General features: G+C 40.5%; 1 protein-coding gene across 2 annotated transcripts; it reads right to left on the bottom strand.

The window, feature by feature from the left end:
- Positions 1–1,514: 1,514 nt before the first annotated feature.
- On the bottom strand, positions 1,515–21,919 carry KRCC1 (lysine rich coiled-coil 1). Of its 2 annotated transcripts, XM_074589001.1 has the most exons (8): positions 21,695–21,919; positions 9,232–9,338; positions 7,974–8,037; positions 7,451–7,558; positions 7,187–7,361; positions 6,207–6,455; positions 4,381–4,480; positions 1,515–2,882 (listed from the first exon to the last, which is right to left on the bottom strand). In XM_074589001.1, exons 2-8 carry the CDS (start codon positions 9,324–9,326, stop codon positions 2,081–2,083), a joined length of 1,593 nt encoding a protein of 530 aa, XP_074445102.1. In that variant the 5' UTR covers positions 9,327–9,338; positions 21,695–21,919; the 3' UTR covers positions 1,515–2,080. The 2 variants fall into 2 exon arrangements, with proteins under 2 accessions (XP_074445102.1, XP_074445101.1); XM_074589000.1 differs by lacking the exon at positions 7,974–8,037 and having other exon boundaries at positions 21,695–21,856.
- Between the last annotated feature and the right edge of the window lie 403 nt (positions 21,920–22,322).

Here is a 22,322-nt window from a genome sequence, read left to right as displayed (position 1 = left end):
TCACAGCAAAGAGTATACACATATATATATATATATGTATATAGGAAAGGGCACTTGAAAACCTCCCCAGTTACATTGCAGGACAGTACAAGCAGGCTGCAGTTAGCAGCTTATAACAGCTCACCACTGTCATCAACAGTTAGCTTAAGTAAGTTATGATTGAATCCTCTCTCTTCCCAAGTAAATAATGAGAAAAGCAACAATAACGAGAAAATGTGACTTGAGATTCCCTCATAAGATGAGCAGGGGCTAAGGAAAGCAAGTGAAAGAGTCCTTGGAAAGACACAGAAAGGCATGTAACTCCTGAGCAAGGAAAAAGAGCCACTGAAGAAAGCGGAGGCATTATCAACCTGAGACAAAGACCAGGGGAGATTAGAAAAGGGGACCAGAAAAAGAACCCTATGTACACTTTGAACTTCAAGCTGAATCCCCATGGACCTCTGACTTCTCATTCCTGAGACTCCCCGAAAGCTTGCCTTTTAGAGGACGGACTAAGTTACTTGACGGCTCAGATGCTAACTACTCAGATTTATAACTTTATCATCAGCAGGAAACATCTAAATCCAAGACTGCAATCAACCACAAAACACAAATCCTTAAAAAATAAAGCAGGCTACATAATTTTCATGACTTTTCAACCTACTTCTTATACCCACAAAACTAAAACTAAGACAAATCAGACAGAATTCAAGGCTTGGGGGCCCTGGTCTTTACTCTATCCCACACCAAAATAACCCACAACAGAAAATTTCAGTTGGGCAGATTTATGGAGAGAGCAGCAGCTCAGCACAGGTGCCTCTACAAACAGACTAACCGAGTGGAAAGCGCAGTCTAAGTGGTGCAAACCAACAGCGTGATGGCTTTCAAATCCCACATCAAGGCTCAGAAAAAGCGTTCTTGCAACCCAAAGGCATTAAGAGAGATGCTAAGTGTTGTCTTATGACTTTGCTTTTAAACGATCACTTTTTAGAGCTTAACTGTATTTATTCAATCCAGCGGCTTTCAGTAAGACATCATCCAGGCTTCAAATCCTCTACACAACCCCAGCGCTGCACAGTGCAGGCGGACAATGTGCTCTTCCTCTTCCTCTCTGGCAGCCTCCCTTGGCCCAGGCCCTGTAGAGGCTGGAGCATTTCCAGTGTTCATGGCTCACCGAAGGTCTCAACTGAGAGTCCTGGGAGAAAGACAAGAGCTTGAACACCATCGTCCGAGCTCATCGGTTAATTCCACATATGTAGGACGTCCGTACTCAGGCCGCAATCATGTAAATTCATATTGCAAATGAAGGTCTGGTGACATGGCATTTAAAAATGGAAATAAAAAGCTGATACTGATTTTTCAGGGCATTGTTTGGATCACAAATCTAGCTTCACTCTTCTGTACATTACTTTGAGTAACGAAACAGAAAATACCCTCATGGTAGCAATTCATTTTGCATATTGCACCTTGTAGTGTTTCTTAAATTGAACTAAAAATAAGGATTACAATGAGAAAAATCTACTAGACAATGCATATCTGACAACCAGTTGCATCTTTAATAGACTCATTTTCCACTCAGAACTGTGCGACCAAAAAACCAAACCAAATCCTCAAAACCTCCGATATCAAATAAGATTTGGAATCAAAAGCCTTTCACATTCTTGTTTTAAATCTGTGAGAGAAATGGTTACATACATGTCCAGGAACACTGTAGCGCCCTTATTTGACGAGTTTATGTACTTTCCTAGAAGAATTATAGAAACCTCAGTAGTAGGCACCATTAACATTAGAAAGAAGCTATACATTTTGGTGAAATTCCAACAGTATTCTGTGAGCTACTGACCCTTATTTGCGATATATTCCATAAGAGATTACAGACTTTCAAACTTGCATCACTGCAACGGCTGCTGTAAGTGTAAGATGATTAAAAATTGATGCCTACCTAATGCCCAAACATTTCAGAAGACAGGCTCTTTCTTGCTTCCAGATGGGAACAAAAACTTTGCTTAAAAAAAACCAACACAACAGTCACAGTACAGTACAAAATGGTTAAGTGAGTCTAGAAACAGAATCAACTTCTTAAAGCTAAGCAAAACCTTTATCAATATCCCAAGATAGATTCAGCCCAAAGTAGCTCCTCTTCTCTTTTGACATCTATCTGCAGCTTCTTTTTATCCTTTTTGTGCTTTTTGCGCTCTTTCTCAGTAGAGTTTTCTTTCAGTCCGTTGCCTTTGTAAGGTCTTGATTTCTTTTCATTTACCAAGTCTATCTCATTTTTAATTCTCTTTTGCTTCTCATTTTCTTTTCCAAAATCTGCACCTTCACTATTTGTCTTCCTTTTCTGCTTTGTGGCTTCTTTCTCATACTTCATCTCTTCACTGATGTATTTTTCCACCTCAAAATGTTTTATCTGAAATTTCTGTTCTTTTCCGTAGGAGCTGGCAGAAGTTTCAGCAAGCATAGGTTTGTAGCCATCTTTAGATTCTGCAACCGATAGGCTGAAGCTTTTATCTCTGATGGTGGCTACCTCTACCTCAGATGCCTGCTCTTCTTTACAGTAGCCCTTGTTATAGCGATAATTGTGTGTCTTTTCTAGTGCTTGCTCATAAGATGATAGCCAGCTTGGCGATTTGTTTTCCCCAGTGTTTGTAGGTGACTGGGTTTCTGAGAAAAGGCTGGAATGCTGGCCTTGTTCACACTTAAAGTTTGAAGATACAACCTCACCGAGGTCACTTTCTCCTTCGATGTTTTTATCTTGAAACTCTTTGTCTTCCTCTTTACCTAAACACCTTCTTGGCTCTAGACCTCTAGCTTTCTGAACTTTAACGTAATCTGTTAATTCATCTTGAAAGGAGCTATGTGTTTTCTTTGATTTCTTCTTGTGATTGACAAGCACTGTTTCTCTGCATAAATTGGATAGAAAGTCTTAGTTACTAATACTGACCAATTTGCTTAGCGTCAGTTGAGTTAAAAAAAAAAAGTCTTATTTTCAGAGTTACAAAAGAACATATTCCAAGTGTGTTGTTCCGTATAACTGCATGGACCCTGTTACACACAGTCATTATCTGTAAAGCTGAAGTTACATGGAACAGATTCTACTTTTTGTGAAAACTGAAAATCCAGAATAACTTTATGAAGACCAAATGAGTTCCTTGTGACACAGACGCTGCAAGAATAAGATGCGTTTAAAATGACTGCATACATTTATAAAATGAAAATTTAAGATTCTCTCGTAACAACTAATCTCCCACTAGCTGCGGATAAGAAGCAACTACGTCATATACTGACTGTCAAGTAATAAAGTTACTAATTTCTTTATGAGATTCATTCTATTGAACAGTTGCAGTACAGTAATTTCAGGCAAACTGAAAATTGCTTTCAAACTGTGACTCCACAGCAGAAACAAATCGGAACAGAAAAAACCAACCTGGATTGGTAAAAACCCCAAAGAAGATAAATGTGCTCCCAAGGCTAAACTATCTATTAGTTTATATTCTACTCTCCCTTTCCTCAGGATGGAAGATAAAGTGGTTAGATGACAAAGATATCCCCCATGGGAAGGGCAGCTCTGAAGACCTACCCCTTACACCAGCTTTATACATTCATTTCGTTAAACTATAGATAGGCCTGTAGCAGTTCCCTACACTCCTGTTTTGGGGGACTCTAATTCTGTCAACTAAACAAACATCTAAAATCAAATCAGTTCTACATCAGTCTCTTGTGGTTCTATTATTATTGCGCCTTCACTTAAAACTTGTCTTATTAAAATGCTTAACATGTAAGCAATTTTGGTATATAGCCTACTTGCACAGCAAGCCCTAAAAAGTACATCATAAATCACCACGATATCCACTCTGCAATTTACACAGTCTACAAGCCCTCTTCTGGGTAAAAGGGAAAGTACAAGAGCTATCATCTATTCCATAAATGATCTTATGCCAAACTTAAGATACATGTTGGTGAAACCTGAAAGCAACACAATTGATGGAGACTTGGCACTTTTCCGGATTAAGGTCTTTTTTGCCCTGTCAGTGGAAGTCTTTAAGTTCAGACCATTTACTTCTAGACTGAGCACTGAAGATGCTGTACCAAAAGAGGTGCTGCTACCCCCAGATAGCAAAACAAGTGGGAAAACCATATAGGTTTCAGGACATTTCCCTGTGGGTTATCATCGAAGATGCAACTGTGGGAACTCTGAGGCTGGATTTCAGTCACAAAATACGACGTTTAAATGGACAGTACCCCTTTAAACCAGTAAACTAAACAACAAAAAAAATAAAATCAAACAAAACCAAAATCCCCATGAACTAGTCAGTCACTTAACAGGAGACAACAGGGCAAATGAAAAAGTGTGAAAGTACAAACTAGAGAGGAATAGTAACAAAAGACTTATTGACTTACTTAAGCCGGTGCTTATTTCCTTGCACGTGGGACTGGTACGTTTCTACAGATGTAAGTATGACGTTACATACGGGGCACAGGTAATAACCAACTCCAATAGCTGAAAAGGAGGAAGCTGTAGGTTAGAGAGACTACAAATGAAAGACAAAACTGAAAGCGATCCCATCACGATCAAACACGATCCCATCCCATGCAAGAGTCCTAACATAATGTTCCCATGAACAATTTTTATAGACAGATATAAAGTCTCTGCTGCAATTTTACACTAGAATAATACTTATGAAGGGAGCTGGGCAGTGTAACCATAGTTTAAATATTAACAAAGAGTATTTCTGATGACTGAAGTGATCCACGGTAATTCCAGTAAACTGTTGCCAAGTGCTGATGAGAATGAACTGTACTGAAAAATTAAATACTATTGTAAATACCTGACCCAAAGTAAGCACCAACAGATACCAATCCAGTCAGCCCAGACATAATTAAAGTAAGATCAGTTTAAGCATTACCTACAAATGCTCAATGCAGTGTTGGTTCAACCCTGTGAAGATGCTGAGGGAATTGTCAATACAGTACATTATGAATTCACAGGCTGCCCAGGGAGGTGGTGGAGTCTCCGTCTCTGGAGACATTCAAAACCCACCTGGACGTGTTCCTATGCAACCTGCTGTAGGTGACCCTGCTCTGGCAGGGGGGTTGGCCTAGATGATCTCCAGAGGTCCCTTCCAGCCCTATGATTCTATGGTACATGAAGTCTCAGGCAAATATAAGGTAAGGTCAGGTGAGGAAAGCCCTTATGTTTTTTAGGTTGCCATTTTCTCCTCTCCTACAAGCTATATCATCCATAGACCCAAGTATTCTTAAACCAGCGAGTAACCTTTTTCCCCATGCAAACCCAAGTGCTTCGTCCATCAGCAAAATGCAGCATAAATTCCAATGAGCTATTGCTTTGCAACAAAATGTATTATTTTGTTTAAATTATAGCATGACTCAATGAGACACGTTTTACACTAACAATGACTTTTGACTATCAGGTAGGGTTTTGAATTTCTTACTAAAGAAAGGACTGACAGTTCTCTTGAACGGGACTAGATGATGCCCCCTCAAAATGAATAAAATTGCACAGCAACTGGGCCTTGGTTTTGGACATAGTGCTTGAGCTGGATACAGTCCTGATGGGAGGCTAGAGAACAATGATTGTTTAGGAAAAAAATTTCCTTATGTGGGAAGATGGAAATAATTACAACAATCAGTTTCATGAATAAAAGATTAAGGGAAGACATGACACTAGTTTTCAATTATTTAAAGAATGAAACAAAAAAGAAACAAATGATTCAATTCTTGTGTCTGCTTCTCATTCTGTGCACAGTGAAGAAATACACTGTGGTCAGAGAGAGCTGAGTTCAATGTCAGTAGAAGGTTTTAACATCATGAAGGTAAGTCCTGGGAGATGTTCCTTATGAAGGTTGTGGAGTTTCCAGCACAGAAGGTTTTTAAGAACAAGGTGGATGAACATCTTAAGAACGACGCAGATACAACTGAACCTGGCCTTGGATTTAGGGGACTGAGCTATTTCTATGGTCCTTCGAATTTGAGTGCAGAACTTGGTGAGGACTGGACTTGGGCCACTAAGTCAGTAAGAAATATTTTCCAATCTACAGCTGCGAGAGACAGAACTTTAGCAGTTCATAGACCAAACAGAAAGGAAGAAATGAACTTGTTCTGTAACACAGGAGAAGACTATCATTTCAGGCAGTTGGTTGAACAAATCAGAACCGAGCATGTGAGCTACACTCAGAGCTTGTAACACTTGCTCATGTTCTGCTTACCATTTGTGCAGGATTCTGCAGGGATGGCTCTGTCTCCCAGCTCCTCCAGTATCTTTTTCCGTGCTTCATTTCTTCTGTGTTTCTTACCAACATAATGCTGCTGGGCCATAAGTGGATTATTGAAGGGAGCACAGCAGAGCTTACAGTACTTATCTGCATCATTTAACTTCAACCTTATGTTGGAGGTTGATGAAGACTCTTCAGCTTTTGAAGGCAGCAAGGGTTTCTTACCCAATGGCTTCTGTAAAGCTAGAGACATGGAAGTAGAGGATCAATCTTCTGACAGCACAGCAAATGAAAGGCCAAATCATGGAGCAAAACAGGTGACTGCAGAACTACAGAGCTGCTGGGTGCTATACTGCTTGCAAGAGACTATAAAATATCTTAGTCCTTGCAAGGATATGAAAGTACAGATAAGGACGACAGTCCCAGAATATTCAGAAACCCCACCATCAGATACCTACAAAACAGCTGTGTTTGATAGCTGGTCACTCTAAGGTCCTTATGCAGTCTAAGAAGAGAGATTTACTCTGCAGAGGGTGATTCAGAGCACACACACTATGCTCCATCTTTAAATACAGTTCAACAGCTTGTACAGGACTAACACCAGCTAAGTGTTGCTTGTGGACTAATTGTTTTTTAATTTCTTATCATATTAATTTAGCAGAGGAACATCTTATTGGGACTGCAGTGAATTCTCAGAAGAACAATAAACACGTTTCTTTAATAAAAAATCAGAAATATTTGCCTTTAGTTTTGGTTAATGAAGGATAGGGAATTTGAAAGCAAGGTTCCGTGGCTTCAGAGTTGCACAGGGTAATATTTTCGTTTATTCACCTAAGGAGTCACCACATGACAGCTCCACGACTTTGGTAGAATAGAAAGGCATAGAGACATGGCAAGTGTAGAAAGGTACTTCTATATGTTTGTTTCAGGGAGTGACAAGGAAACACATGCAAAGCAAACTATTTAGTTCTTACCAGAAACAGGCCGCATGCTCTGTGCTGGCACGTGGGCTTGGTCTCCTGATAATTGCTTCAGCTTTTTCGCATGGATCTTTCCCAAGTAGTGAGACAAAGCAACAACTGGGGAAGTAAAAATCATGTTGCAGAGACTGCAGTAGTTGTTTTTGTCCACTGCTCCACTCCCATCCACCTGAAACCAGGCAAGGGCAAGCTCAGTTACTAGCATTCACTGTAGTATACAAAGGAACGTTTTATTTAGCAATGAAGAGGAACAGTCACCTGAAAATTCCCACAATGCGTTTTCTTTTGTTTGCCATGCTCCTGCCTCTCATCTTCCTCCCTGTGCGTTTGGATGTAATGATGAACTTTCTGAGCATGTTTTTTGCCCTGGGAAGAGACTAGAATTATTCCTGTTTCAGTAATAAGGATCCAAGTAGTGACATATCCAGTGACTGGGACTTCATTCATCAAAAACTGCTTTCAACACTTGCCAAATTGTATTTGTATAAAGCGGAGCCACAAGCGGACAAATGCCAACTCATGTAACAATGCTATACTTTAATCAATAATATAGTACTTAGCATTACTCATAAGTTTTGCCTCAAACACCCCTCAGACTCATCTACTCTCAACTCTTTGGGGAATCAAAAATCCTGATATGTTCCCTTATAAACAGGAATGCTAAAATAGGCAAGGAAAGGAATGCAGCCATGCCACAGAGCAAGTCTGCTGTGCCCGGGGGACTTGAAAGCCACGCCATACCGTGACACACAAGAATGACAGGAAGCACAACTTAACTTACCTTCTTAAAAAAGAAGTCTAGTCTCCCCATACAGTCAGTGGACAGAAACAGGTTTCCCTGTAAGCTGAGTTAAAGTATTTCCCGCTTAGAGTCTACAGAGATTTCTACACCTTTCTACTGATGATACGATAGTCCAGGTAACCAAAACTGGGTGTTAACGTACACTTCCCTCAGACGCAATTATTTTTTAATTCTTAGATTCCCTCTGAACTCATAACCTTCAAACTCACGCACTTGTCGTGTACTTTACCCACGTGCCACACTATACACGTGGGCACCACGTGATACAGTGGTAACCTACAAAGCAAAACAAGTAACTTGTCTTCTCTTACCTGATGCTTTTCAGATGTCTTTTAGGGATTCTGAGGAGCAGTGCAGGGTATTATAACAATATTATCAAAGAGAAAGAAGACCTATCATACCTGGCTAGACAATACAAGGACAACTGAGAAGAAAGAGTCAGTTCATTTTGTAATGACGAAGTCAGGTAACTTAACAATTGCATCCATTATCCTCAACTGGATTTTGATCCATGAAATAGAAAATCAAATTCAGGGTCTCAACTCTGTGAAGTTCTGACAGTACAACTGTACAACTAAGTTAAATCAAAGCTAGGAAACACAACACCTTCCAAGGCCTGAGTCTTAATAATGTGAATAGCAAGAAAGACTCCCGACAGCAACTGACATTTTAAACTTTAACTTTTTCAAGGAAAACGAAAAAGACAGAAATGTCTGTGCCTGCAAACTTGCACACCCTCAAGATCAAGTTTCAAAATAAAGCATGCTTTCCCATGTCTACAGCCATATCCCAAGGAACACAGTTGTTCCAATAAATGCCTTCAGCATGATTCATACAACCTGCCTCAAGCAGACACTGGTGCACAGAGCAGCACATGTGTATCACTGGGTGATGCATCAGAAGGCATGACCTTGATCCTCTATAGCTAGCACTGCCCTGTGACATACATATATTCTGGCTCACGTGGCGCAGATCTGATTCAATCCCACGTACAGCATGGCCTGAACCTGCCCAGTTCCTTCCAAAATCATGCTGCAATATGCAGGTGATTGCCCTTCACTGTACCAAATCCACAATTTTCATTTTCACGTCTGGTTAATGTCTAAGCCTAGCATAGGCCTTGGGAAAAGACACTATAAAAAGTTGTAAGTGGCCTTATATAACACTACGTAGAAACTCAAAACAAACCAATCAAAGCCCCAGTGCTTGCTAGGAGAAATCCTCCCTTCCAGCCTACCTTATAGTGTGACGCCCTTTGAGACTCAAACTGCAGCACTGCCCTGCAAACCTTACAGAAAGTGTCGGTGAAAAGGTCTTTCCTTGTTGCCTCATCTAAAGTGTCATCTAAACAGAAAGAGAAAAAGACAAAAATCAGCCAGTAGTTAGGACAAGATATATTTGCGTGTCTTTGCTTAAACAAAATATCAAAACACATGAATATTCACACATAGCACAAGACAAAGGAACCAATGTTCATCTGCTGAATCACACCATGCCTTGTAGCTTCCAAACAATGCTGTAAAGCCACCTAAGTCTTCCTATTTACAGCAGTATTGCTCTCAGGAACTCATGAAGTATTACTGTAAGAGTACCTAGACTTAAAAACAAAGAAGACAAAGACTCTTCATTGGTTTTCAGTCCATTTCAAATAAGGCACAGTGTCCAAAATACTTGATTAATGGCCTAAAAAGGAGGATTTTTACTGGACTAGGTCATAAAGTTAGTTAAATAAGGGAATACTCCTTAAAGAAGAGGTTTAAAGAAGTCTGGAAACAGCTCAATAGATGAGAAAAGCTTCTGAAACCTTATTCTGTAGTTATTCTGTGGTATAAGTCATCTAGAAGTCTTCAATATTCTACAGTTACTGATTCACATAGCTTAGCCCCACAATGAACAACTTGAGTCCACACAAGAAAATCCAATAACTTGGTTCTGGGCATTAGCTGAAAGCCCATCTTGCACCTGAAACGCATGAACTGCCAAAGTTTGTAGCAGAAAAAGCCACTTACAGAGGAAAATTGCACCAGTTTGCTCAAGTGTATTGAACAGTAAAAACATAGCTACCTAGAGAAAGATAAATGGAACAATATTCTCTATTAAAAAACAACAAAAACCAAACTGCAATGTAACTAGACACAAATCTATGAAATACTACTACCATGGTCCGTATTCACTATATTTCAATTTGCATAACCTTTCACTGGAAAACAGATCTTTGTTTCAAAGACAGACTTCTTTATATTAGTTAAGGACAGTATTCTATGCTTATTTTCCTTGACTTAGCAGTGAACAGCAAAGCATTTTTGTCAGACAAAACCCAATCAAGCACATGCTACAAAAAACCCTAAAAAGCATCGTAACGTGAAATTAAAATTGGGTTTTTAATTCACCTTCTTCTTGGCTGACCACTGCAATGAAAAGATTGGATTATAGAGACCAGAAGTATGGTTGTCCAAGTAACTCCCATTGTGACTCTTGGAGCCATGCTGAACCCTGCTGTGTCCTTGTCCTCAATGGCATTTTGCAGTAACTGATGAATTGCACTAATATACATGCTAGGGACAGTTTTAAATACTGCTTTTCATTGTTATAAGAGTTGTTTTCATTCTTCAACATCGTAAAAAGGTTGACAGGACTTGACTTACTCAGATTCTTTCTTCTTTGTAAATTTATCACATCTTCTTAGTTCTCTTTTCTCTTTATAGTATTGTTTTCTATTTCTCATTAACTCTTTCAGTTTTTCACCTAACACTGTTGTCCCTCTATTTTGGCTCTATCTTTTCTTGAGATAAGGTTATGCTTTTACAGCTGAGTCAGCAGTGATGAATGCAGAGCTACAATAATCTCAGTGAAGCTTCCTACCTCAGTCTAACAGTGGTAGCACTGTAAGCCCAAGAACTTGTTTCCCCCGAGAGAGAGAGAGATCTAAAAAAAGACAGAGAGTTCACAACATTTGCCTTGATTTTGGAACCTGAAGAGCTGCTCTGCTCAGGTTCTCTGCGTGGCCACAAGATGACTATTAACACGTATCGCATCAAATAGGGAGCGTTCCCAAACAATAACTTGGCTGGGGAATACAAAGCATGAGCATGGTAACATAACCTGTTTTAATGCAGCTCTTGGCATTCACCTGCTATTATATTAGCAATAGCCTGGGAGTTCAGTTCCGGCTTTGTCAGTAAGATGCAGTGAAGCACAGAATAACCCTGTCTGCTTTCCTTTGACTGAACTAGGACAGAACATCCTGATCCACAAAAAGGATACAGCAGCAGTACAGCATACTCAAGTCAGTCGGAACCACAGCTACCTAGCACTTCCGAAAATGCTGGGTAGCCGCTTTTAAAAACCCTCATCTGATAATTTCAGCCTCAAACCACATGAAAACTGATACATATAAACATAAGTCTTTATTTTCTGTAAAGTTAGTGGATTTTTAGGCAAATATATATGCCTTGGATAACTTATTTCTACATGGTACTCCGGTGAACTGAGTAAAATCAAATTCAGGAATAAAGTGATGTGTCTCTCACTCAAATCCCAACCGGGCAGTAAGTCGTAAATGGTCTTCAGTCTAGCCTGGGCAACTGCAGACTCCTTCCCAATGGCAACCACGCACATCAACAGGCCTCTCTGCTAAATGACACATCTCTGCTCACTTCCAGAGAAGGGTCACGAACAAGTCTGCCCTTTCTCCTTTTAGCTATGCCTCAAGACCATTTGCAACACACAAAAATGACAGAGCACAGGGAAATCTATGCTACCACTGCCTGTGTACAACCAGTTCTATAAATATTAAACTGAACTTAAGATCTTCAGCTTTCAGATTCACAAAACATCTTCCCTGGCAACGAAGAAAAGCGTTTTAAAGAAATAGCTTGCCTTACAGTTTGCAACCATGCCATCGGAAACTGAAATTTTCAGAGAACGAATCAAAAGCAGTAGCCTTGCTGAACTGCCATACTGACCCTGTAATTTTTATGCCTCCAAAATATTTAAATAAAGGTACCGGTATAATCAATTTTGGAACAACTGTTCAAATCAACTTTCCGTTATTAAGAAACGGTTCACTGCAGAACAGATCACCTACTGTTTGTCACAAAGGGATTGGCTCCTTAATAAATGGATATGGATAAAAATGTTATAGAAATACAAGGCATGAGACTAATTTTTTTTTTTAACAAAAGATAAAAACATTCATGCCACAGGATGAAGTCAACCAGTAATTTTCAGTGTAGCTTTTCCTTTACTTTTAAGCTATTCCCCAAAAAACTGTTTATGTTTGTCAACAGCCCATACTTCAGAGGAAAAAACAGGTCTTTGGACTATCTGGACTGGAGATATCACTCCAGCTCACACCTTCTATTTACTAATGACCCAATGGCAATATTTTCTCATGTGATTCTTAGTAGGTCTTCTGGTCTGCCCTTCCCACAGTTTTCTCAGCTAGGTTACGAAACCTATGGTACCTGGTACTGCCACAGACCTGCTCTGAGACCTCATGTTTTGTGAAGTCCACTGATATCCTAAGAAAAGATATACTATAGCAATAGCAAATACTAACAGCAGTTTATATATCTAAAAGGATGCACAAAGTGAAGCAGCACACATGAGGAGTTTCTGGCAATCAAAGGATGAATCTGATCCTACTGAAATGCTAAGAAGAGCTATCCAAGTGACTTTAGCGCAGCCAATTAACTCCAGATACTCAAAAGGTCTCATTAAAGGAAGTGCAAAGATCCCTCAAAGATTTAACTCAATGTTCATGGGAGGAGTGGAGCACTGTTAACAAGTCCCTCTGGCCTTTTGGCTTAGAAATCTCATCAACCAAATTGGTACCTCTCTTCAGTAACGGCCCTGTTTTCACTGTCACCTCACAGTAACGATATTGCAAGGACTGCTCCTGGGCAGCATGGCTTCTGAAAGCACAGGTGATCCAGCTTTGTTGGTGTTTACAGGTGTTAACATCAGGTAAGGCTGTCACTAAAAGACACAGGGTCTCATATGGTAGATTAAAATGATTAGCTTTGGGGCTTCAGTAGTCTTGAGGGTGCCCCATTTACATGAAGACACAGGGCTGAAAATAAGAGTGCAGTTCTTGATTTTTACGTGTCTAGAAGAACCAGGAAGGATTAGAGCCCATTTCTAGTGGGTATAGGATAAGCATAAAAAAAAAAAAAAAAAAAAAAGAGCTTCTGCACCCATTTAAGGTGGCACTGACCACAGCAAAAGGATGCACAGAAATGGGAAGGAGCCAGGATGACAATGGACAACTACAGAAACACGAGGCTGCATGCATTAACCACATGCATTTACACACTCATTTCAAGCAAACATAATTATCAGCTCACCAATACACCATCTGCCCCACCAGTAGATTGTAGCCCCACCCATTTGGTTTTGCACTACTCTTCCTAAGTTCTTAAGAAATATTTTTTTTCAGAGGAAACTGGGCTGAGAAATGTACCTGTCAAAGCTGATTGATTAGATAGAATGGGAAATGAGCATTCAAGTACCACCCCGGCATAAAGGGAGAAATCCATCCGGTAAGTCAGGTAACGTCTTCCTGCTTCAGTATGCTTCAGTTGTATGCCCAGAAAGAAAATGTGACAGTCTAGACTTCCACGAATGTACTACTTATAAGCTGTCCTTAAAAAAAAAAGCAGATATTCGCACGTACAGATAATATTGCTGTTGTTGGACTGTCAAGGCCAAAGAAAGCATACCTGGGAGACAACTGCTACCCTTCGTGACAACCTGTTAGAATTAGCATAGTCCTAAAGGGAAAACCAGAAAAACAGGTGAAGTTTTCACTTCTTTTTTCAAAGAAAGGAATAAAATATTTTTTATTTTTTTGACTACTAATTCTCAGCAGTCACTATAGTATTCCTTATGATTACTTCAGCTCTTAATACGATTCAAGAGCTTAAAGTCTGGGACTCAGAATAGGTGCCAAAAATATTTTTTTTTAGTTAGAATCATAGAACGGTTTGGATTGTAAGGGACCTTAAAGATCATCTAGTTCAACCCCACTCTAGTGGCAGGGACACCTCCCACTAGACCAGGTTGCTCAAAGCCTCATCCAGCCTGGCCTTGAACACTTCCAGGGATGGGGCATCCACAGCTTCCCTGGGAAACCTGTTCCAGTGTCTCATTACCCTCACAGTGCCAATCAAAATGCCTACAAAATGCAAAAAAACCAAAACACACAAGCACTAACGTCAATCTGTATTCCTTCTCAGTTTTGTAACACTATTAATCTATAGTAGTCATCTGAGATACTTGGGCATTTTAATAAAGGGCTGCTTTACAATCAGATTCACATTTCAGATACGCTGCAGAGGCTACAGAGTCCTAACAGAGAAGGAAGACAAAGGTGGGAGGAGGTAACAGAGGATGAGGCTGGAAAGATAGCTTATCCCTCTGCACAGAGAAATGGGACAAGGTAGGTTGATTTGAGATGGTAAAGGCTGGTTATATTTCCACACTATGACAAAGTTTGAGAAACCTACCTGAAACCAGACAGCACTATCGCTGTCTGTCTTCAGGCACTGTTTTCTAATGAAATACACATGCAACTTCTCATGCAGCAAAAACGCTGGCTGCCTTCTTGTGCTTTATTACTCAAGCTTACCAGGAATCCCAGTCTGATTCAGTACTAGATTGTTTCCCAGACACCCTCATAGTTACTTTACTTAGATAGTACCTCCACAAAATATCAGAACAGCCATGCCCTTCCTGGGCTTCCAAGTATCTGCCGTGCCAAGTGCTCCCAATACCAGATACAGATTGGAAAGCTGCCTTCCTATACAGTCTGCAGAATTAATAAATGAACACTGACTGCAATATCATGCAACCTTGCCCTAAACAATGCTTTGGTTCTCCCTGCCCATTTAGTCCTTGCCCTCCTTACCGAGCCAGAGAGAGCTCCTTACTGATGCTAAATTCAAAATGATCTGGGTGTTAAATAACTCATCTCATGCATATCTCAAGAGAAAGGGACGCACCAGCTCTGCTCATGTTTCAAATGAATGCTAAGACGGGTTGCTATCCCACTACTCATTCCCCAGCCACACAAATAACTGTTTTAGTAGTATGGATTTATAAACATATATAATTATTGGTAATTCTGGATGCCTGTGTTAAAATCGCATTGCAGGACTACAGTAAAAACAGTTCACTCGAGACCTAAGGACGAGATCAAGAAAGTGAACATCAAATATACAGATATCTATGGAAAGGAGGATTTAACTGTTGATGTTACTCAGTTGCATCCAAAAGTGACTTAAAGCAAAACAAACCCCAAACTGTTCAGTGATAGGGTATGATTGGGAGGCCCTGGGTCTACTCTCAGGTGTGCTGCCTACTTGTTAAATTCTATCAATGCCCTTAAATGTAGGTACGTTTGTATCTAGGCATTTAAGCTTGAAAACTCTGGTTTTCGTTTCTGTGCATCTCTGATTCCTGCAACAGTATCACGGGAGAAATTAGTTACCTACTGCAAAGGGATGAGTGAAAACTAATTCTTATGAACTTAACTGTTCCTCACTTTGATGGGTCCTTTCAGTATTATCCTAAACAACAGAATTGGCATAAACAGCATCCCTTTAAATTTCTGTGTTCAGTTAGGGTATGAACATCCTTGATCTAAGTTCCTTGGTTTTCTTAGAAAACAAATGTTTCAAACCAAGTGCTTTTGTAAGTGACTCCAGGTGCCAACATCTTGCTATTTAAGTATGAAATAAGTAGAAAGTATCAGAGAAAGTACCCTTCCCATCTAAGCTGCATTTTACAAGTTACCTTTTGAAAAGGACTTAGTAGAGTTACTGCCAATACAACGCACCTCCGCTATAACTTCTCACTGTGGTAGGGGGATTGGAACTAGTTGATCTTTAAGGTCCCGTCCAACTCTAACCATTCTGTGATTTTATGGTGGCTGCTCCACGCTTCTGTAACAGAGGGAATTGTTCCTCTTTCTAATGGTGCTGTGGCCTCCAGAGACTGCAAGTCCCATCGGGTCCTAGTCAAAGTCAGTAACACCAGCTCAACTTCACAGGGATCACCAGCTCAACTTCGCAGGGATCAGAGTACACTGGAACGTTGAGCCTGATGAGCTACGGCTGTAGACAGGTGTCGTGGTTTAGCCCCACCGGAACCAGGACAACAGGTACATATAGCCAGCCCTGAGCACAAGTAGCAAAGACAGGTTGTCCTGATCTGCGGTCAACCCAGCCTCGGAGGAGTTATGATCTTCACATTCCAGATGGCAAACATATACCTGATACAGAAGGGATAAAATGCTGTGTAATCTTAATTCATAGTCAGTAGTTAAAGAAAATAACATGGATCCACAGGAAAAAATGAGTATGTTTTCAGATATTTTTTTTTCCAAAGATTGGAGAAGCAAACCACAGGGCACACTGATGACATCTTCTACTCTTCTTCAAAGAAACACAGTCAGTGTATGTGCTGCATTACTGTTCCTTCTAAGTCAATGTTCTATTTAAGTCGCACTTGGAGTTCTGCTTCATAATTTTCTTTTTTATGATGCCACCTTCGAAGCTTGAGATTGAGATGTAACCTAATAATTTGATTCAGGTCTAATGTTTTAATGAGTTTGTTTCACTGTTACCAGCCTCCATCATTAAGGCAAGCCATGAATCACTGAAGATTATTAATTACCGAAAAACCACTCAAACTTTAAAGACTGGTGCAAGGAAAGTTTCCTAAACACATCCACTTTCACTCTTGTAAAAATGACTTGTCATTGTTATCTCTAACATGACTTATAAAAATGTCTAAGTAAATAGAAAAATCTGTTATGAAAGCAGAAGTAGATCATAACAATGAATGTATGCTTAAAACCCAGCATACTTTTTATTGGTATAATTTTCTGACTGGCATCTTCTGAGACCGTTCAGAAGACACAGAAGCTAAATACTTCATATGAAGTAAAATTAAGAGCAGTCTGACATAATAGTGAATAACATAGGTGAGCAAAGACAAAGAACATCAAGCATCACCTGAATATCCAGATGATATTCATTATATTTATATTTTTGCTCATTCATTTAACATTTATAAAAATACTTTTCCAGAGATGTGTTTTATACAATTATTCTTTTAATGTAGAGAATAAACCCACCCTAAATCAATACAGAATGAGGAGCAATCAATAGGCAATGAGGAACACATCCTTAAATGAAGATCAACTTGATTGTTTTAATGTTCAAACACTGAAATTGAGAAGATTGTGGAAACTGCAGGAAGACAGTGGAAACTGCAGGTGCTCAGCATATCTCTTAACAAGAAAACAGAAGCAATTTAAAGAAATTGAAAAAAAATCAAAATAACAGAGGTGGATTTTGGAAATCTGGAACAGAACAGGTTGCCTAATAATAATAAATCAGGCTCTTAGTGTCTGCATTGAAAGACAATGATTTGCTTACTGTTTCTCGATTCTTAGTTACGATCCTAGAAGCACACCCAGCATTTTTAATTTTTTTTTATTATTTTTTTAATCTTCTGCAGTGGAACAGCAATTCAATTAAGGCATTGAAACACTGAAGTGAGAAGGCTCAGGGATATTTTAACATTATCGTACATGTATATTTTACTGCTTGAGATTTTGAGAATGTCTTTTCAACTTGAAACCTTTGCTATCTCTTTTCTTACTTTTATTAGGTTAATTGTAGAGGAATCTTTGTGGCATGCCACGTAGGAAAGGCAGGGAAAAAAAGGCTTTCCTCAGGGCAGTATAAATGTGGTAGGAAAAATACTAACATTAATTAAAATATCAGAGACCAGGTAATTTAAAAAAGCCTGTTCAGCCCAGGATTTTCTACCACTTGATTAAAAAGGAAATGCTCCCAGCTTTAGTCTATTATTAATTTTTCTTTCCCCATTCTTGAGGGTAGAGAAGACAGAAAGCAGAATAATGTAGTAAAGAAGAAGTCTAGGCTAGACAAATCCCTTAAGGCAAAGGTATAAAGTTTTAAGTTCAAGGTACTAAACCCACAAAACAACACAGCCAAATTCTGCCCTCAAACGCCAATGGCAAACATAGCATTTTAATGAGAAAAAGATGGATATACATGAATCAAGTTCAGCAACTGCAAGTTGTCAAGAGCAAATATTGACCCACATTTTCACATGGCTCTCTCCAAGGCACATCTGCACGAACAGCAGGGGTTAGCGCACCTCACCAGGCTACCACCTGTCAGCCTCCCAGTAACTGAGTGTGCATGCTGAAGCCTGTCCCAGCTGCAAAGTAAAACAGGTTAATTTACATCACGTGCGCTGCAGTAATTTGCTTTATTCTGCAAGTAAGAAAGGCAGGAGCCTGCACGCAGTCAGTTATCTCATCTCAGCTGACTGGCTGTAACTTTACATGATGTGCAAACTCTATTGCTTGTAATCAGGCAATCACATTCCTACTCTGTAACAGGATGAAAGACGAACAAAAGCTTGAATGCTTAAAAGTATCAGCTGTCTGAAACTGCAGGCAAACAGGATCACTGAAACCCACTCACTCTTGGTTGTGGTACAGCAGGAAAGCATGGTCACTGCACAGCAGCAGTCAGAAAGCAATCTTAGGAATAAACTCAGATATCCACAGATACCCAACTTAGAAAGGGCAGGCAAAGATAACAAACTTAAAAACCCTTACCAAACACACTGAACTCTGGTATTACAGCACTGTATTCCTATACGAGGAAGGGAGGCTGAACCAGACAGATTTTGATTTCTGCTGTTAGGTGAAAGATGTTTCTCCAAGGAAACAATACTGTGGTAGCGCTAAATTTTCATTTTCTCAGCGAGTGTAGTCCCTGAATATCCTTTTGAATTATTTTGCTTTGTTTTGAAAGCTCAGCTGGTTATAAAAAAATGCCAAACTGCACTCTTGTTTGGAAACAAATGCTGTTAATATTGGCACTGTTTCCATAAACTAGTTTCATCACACAAACTGTAAGATTTTTCCCCAGAGAATATCATAACAAGTTAACGTACAAGCATTTATATGCATCTTTGAATACTACACGTACTGCAGACTTGACTAAGACACATGGGTAGGCCTGTACACATGCACCAGGCCTTTGAAGCGTACAACTACACTAACAAAACAGGGGTTAAACCTAGCATTGCCCAAATCTTCTCAAACGCACAAACTAAACCAAAACAGTGCTAAAAGCCTTGATGGCCAGCTGGATCTGTCATCTGCCTTGACACACAACAGAAGCAGCTTGCAATTCATGTGGAAACATAACGCTCCCCTTTTTGCCCAGGGTGAGCAAGCAGCAAGACACTTTGCTCTCTTAGTGCTCTGACCTCAGCCAGGACAGAGAAAATATTTTAAAGCATTAAGACTGAAGTACAATATATCAATCACTACTAATAAAATTACAGTGTCTCCTTCTGGCAATACAGTTCCTTGATTCTCTTTTCTCCCTGTTGGTTCAAGTCCTCTTGTTTCCACTTTTCTGTCTCTGCTGAACATCACACTGACCTCTGATCCTATCACACCCACAAGAGCTGGACAAGCCTGCCACAGCTGAAGCAGACTGGAATCAACTATTCTGCTTTTACCAGCAAAAAAAGTTGCTAAGTGTCAAATAACTTTTACTGTAATATATTGCTCAGGATTTCAGAAAACAAATTTCTGATTTTTTTAAAATTTCTGTGACTATAGTTTGATCCAGCTGTACTTCTTGAAACACACCGTCAAAATGGGAATAGGGTGCAACTGAAGGCTGATTAAGTCTATGCGGAGTGTCTGGTTCCTTCTGAATGAGAATCTAATGTATTAGACACTGCAGGATAAGCTGCTAGTTTCCTTGCCAGGCATTAAGTTATTTCCTTAGGACAACAGACCCTTTTTCCTTTCCACTCTGTTGTGGTTTAACTCTCCTTGGGTCTTAAGAACACATAAGAAATCCACCTCCCAATCCCCACTTTGCAAACTCTCTGGGGCAGGTTAAGACAAGTTACTTACCCTTCTGGCCGGCTCTCTTCTGACATATAAATGCTCCCATATGATTGTATGATAGCAGTTTGTGCAACGTTATTTCTCACCCTACGCTCAATGCTATTTAAGGTGGGCTTGTGGAATGCTGGGTGAGAAACATCTAGTCAGTGAATTGGTACCCAACTCTTCCCCCCCCCACCTCCGGTAAGTGAGGATGTGTAGAATAGAAAAGGAGGGAGAGGGGAAAATTAGTCATTTATAACATGAGAGAGCTATATACTGAGTCTTGAAAAAGGATGCATAGTTGTAACTACAGATTAACTACACTCTTACAGGTACCATGGGTTTTTATCTTGTTGACACTGAGTCAAAAGAAACCCTTAGGCCAAATGAAACCAAAAAAACCCAAACAACCCTGTTGCGTGCCTGTGAAGAAATTAGCAAGAACTGTTGCCACAGAAAATTTCCAAAGCCAAAAGTTACTACTAATTTCATATTTAAGAACAGGATACCCTCCTTCCTCAACAGGCTATCAAACCAGAAATTGCCCATAATATCCAGTTCTACAGCTCTGTTTGGCACAGGTATTTACCGACAAGCATAACCGGCAATCCTTGCTGTGTCTGGGTCACAACAAAACCTGTACCAGCTGTGCACTAAAAATAAGGGTGTGCGCTACCTCTAAACACTGAGAATTTAAGAAACACAACCTTCAGACTCCTAAAATCCCTTGAAATTCCCAGGAGGTCAAAGTACTTTTAAAGTTAAAGGCCTTATTGCACCAAAGCACATTTTGGATTTCAGGAACGCGACAACTCAGTTCAAGAAATGTGTGAAAAATGGAATTTAAACCTAAACATAGCAAGACCACATTCCTAGCTTTCCCCAAGTATATTCCTTTGAAGAACATAGATACTTGTGTTGCTTTTTTCTTCCTTAAAATAGCTGCCAGCTTTTTAAACAGATTCATTCTACCAGAGTTATTTCTGTTCAAGAATACTACTAAATTTAACTGACAATGGGGAAATCTGCTGTTAAAGGATGTTTTCCATATTTAACAAAGCCCATGTTTATGCATTGCTGTGTGTGGCTTTTTTTTTTTTTTAAACTCAATTTTCATTATACAACTGAATAATCCATGCTTATAAACTGCTGACCAAAGCCTTTCAACGTGCAAGTATTTTATACCCATTATGAACAACTTGGCATTTCTGGAAGCTCAAGACTTTTTTTTTTGGGTGCCATCTGCTTGATTTCAGGAGAGATTACCTAAGAAGGAGAGGGCACGGAAAGCTCCCATCACTTCTGAGCCACAACCGTAGGATTCAATTCCAGGGCTCCACATCACAGGTCTGGTGTATAAAAGTAACCTGTTTGTCATCTTACTGTCCCATAAGCATGAGATTAGTTTATGAAGCTACAGCAAGACCTCTTTGCACTGAAGAATTAAATATAAGACTATCTTTTACAACCTGCGTATCAAACAGCTTGGACCTATTGCAGATACCCTCCCTACTCCTTCCACGTTCAAAATACAGACAAGACTCTCGTTGCATTTTGCTCCTCATTAATTTCTACCTTTGCCATCAAAGGCCTTATCACAAAGGCACCACGAAAACATACTTTATTTCACAGAGGGAGCCGCTTTACCACGTTTCTGCCGTGGTCTGACAGCTACCTGTCACCACCTTCCCCCTCACGGTCCCGCTGGGGCCGGGCCGGGCCGGGCCTCACTCACCTTCGCGGCGGAAGGCGGCGAGAGGAGGCGAAGGGGATGATTTCCCGCCCCGCTCCGCCGCCATGGCCCCGGCGCTGTCGGCAGGGAGGAGCTGCTGCCGCCTCTGAAGCCCTTTAAGGGCAGCGCGGCTGCGGCGGGACTTTCAGGGCCGGTATGCCTTTACGGGCCCCGGCCGCCGCCTCCTCTCCAGTGCGGAGCTCCTCCCGCGGCCGCCTTCACCTCACCGGCCCCTCGGGCCCACTGGCACCCGCAGCTGCTCCCACCAGTCCTCAGCCCACCCTCGCTGGCTGGCCTGCGCCCGGCCCGGCCCGGCCCAGGCCTCCCCCTCAGCGGCCTGACTGGGGACTAGTAACTGCCTCACAACTGCCCAATAGCTACTAGTAACTACCAGTATCAGCCTAGTGTCTGCCTTGCAACTACTAGTAACTGCCTCAGAAATCATAGAATCATAAAATGGCTTGGGTTGGAAGGGACCTTAAAGACCGTCTAGTTCCAAACCCCCTGCCATGGGCAGGGACACCTCCTGCTAGACCAGGCTGCTCAAAGCCCCATCCAGCCTGGCCTTGAAAATACTAGTACCTTGAAATAGTAGTACCTGTCTAATAGCTGTCCAGGAACTACTAGTGAG

The sequence above is a fragment of the Larus michahellis genome, chromosome 5 (genome assembly GCF_964199755.1).
Source record: "Larus michahellis chromosome 5, bLarMic1.1, whole genome shotgun sequence".
NCBI lineage: Eukaryota > Metazoa > Chordata > Aves > Charadriiformes > Laridae > Larus > Larus michahellis.
The sequence above is the reverse complement of the archived record's forward strand: the minus strand, read 5'-3'. Positions and strand labels throughout refer to the sequence as shown.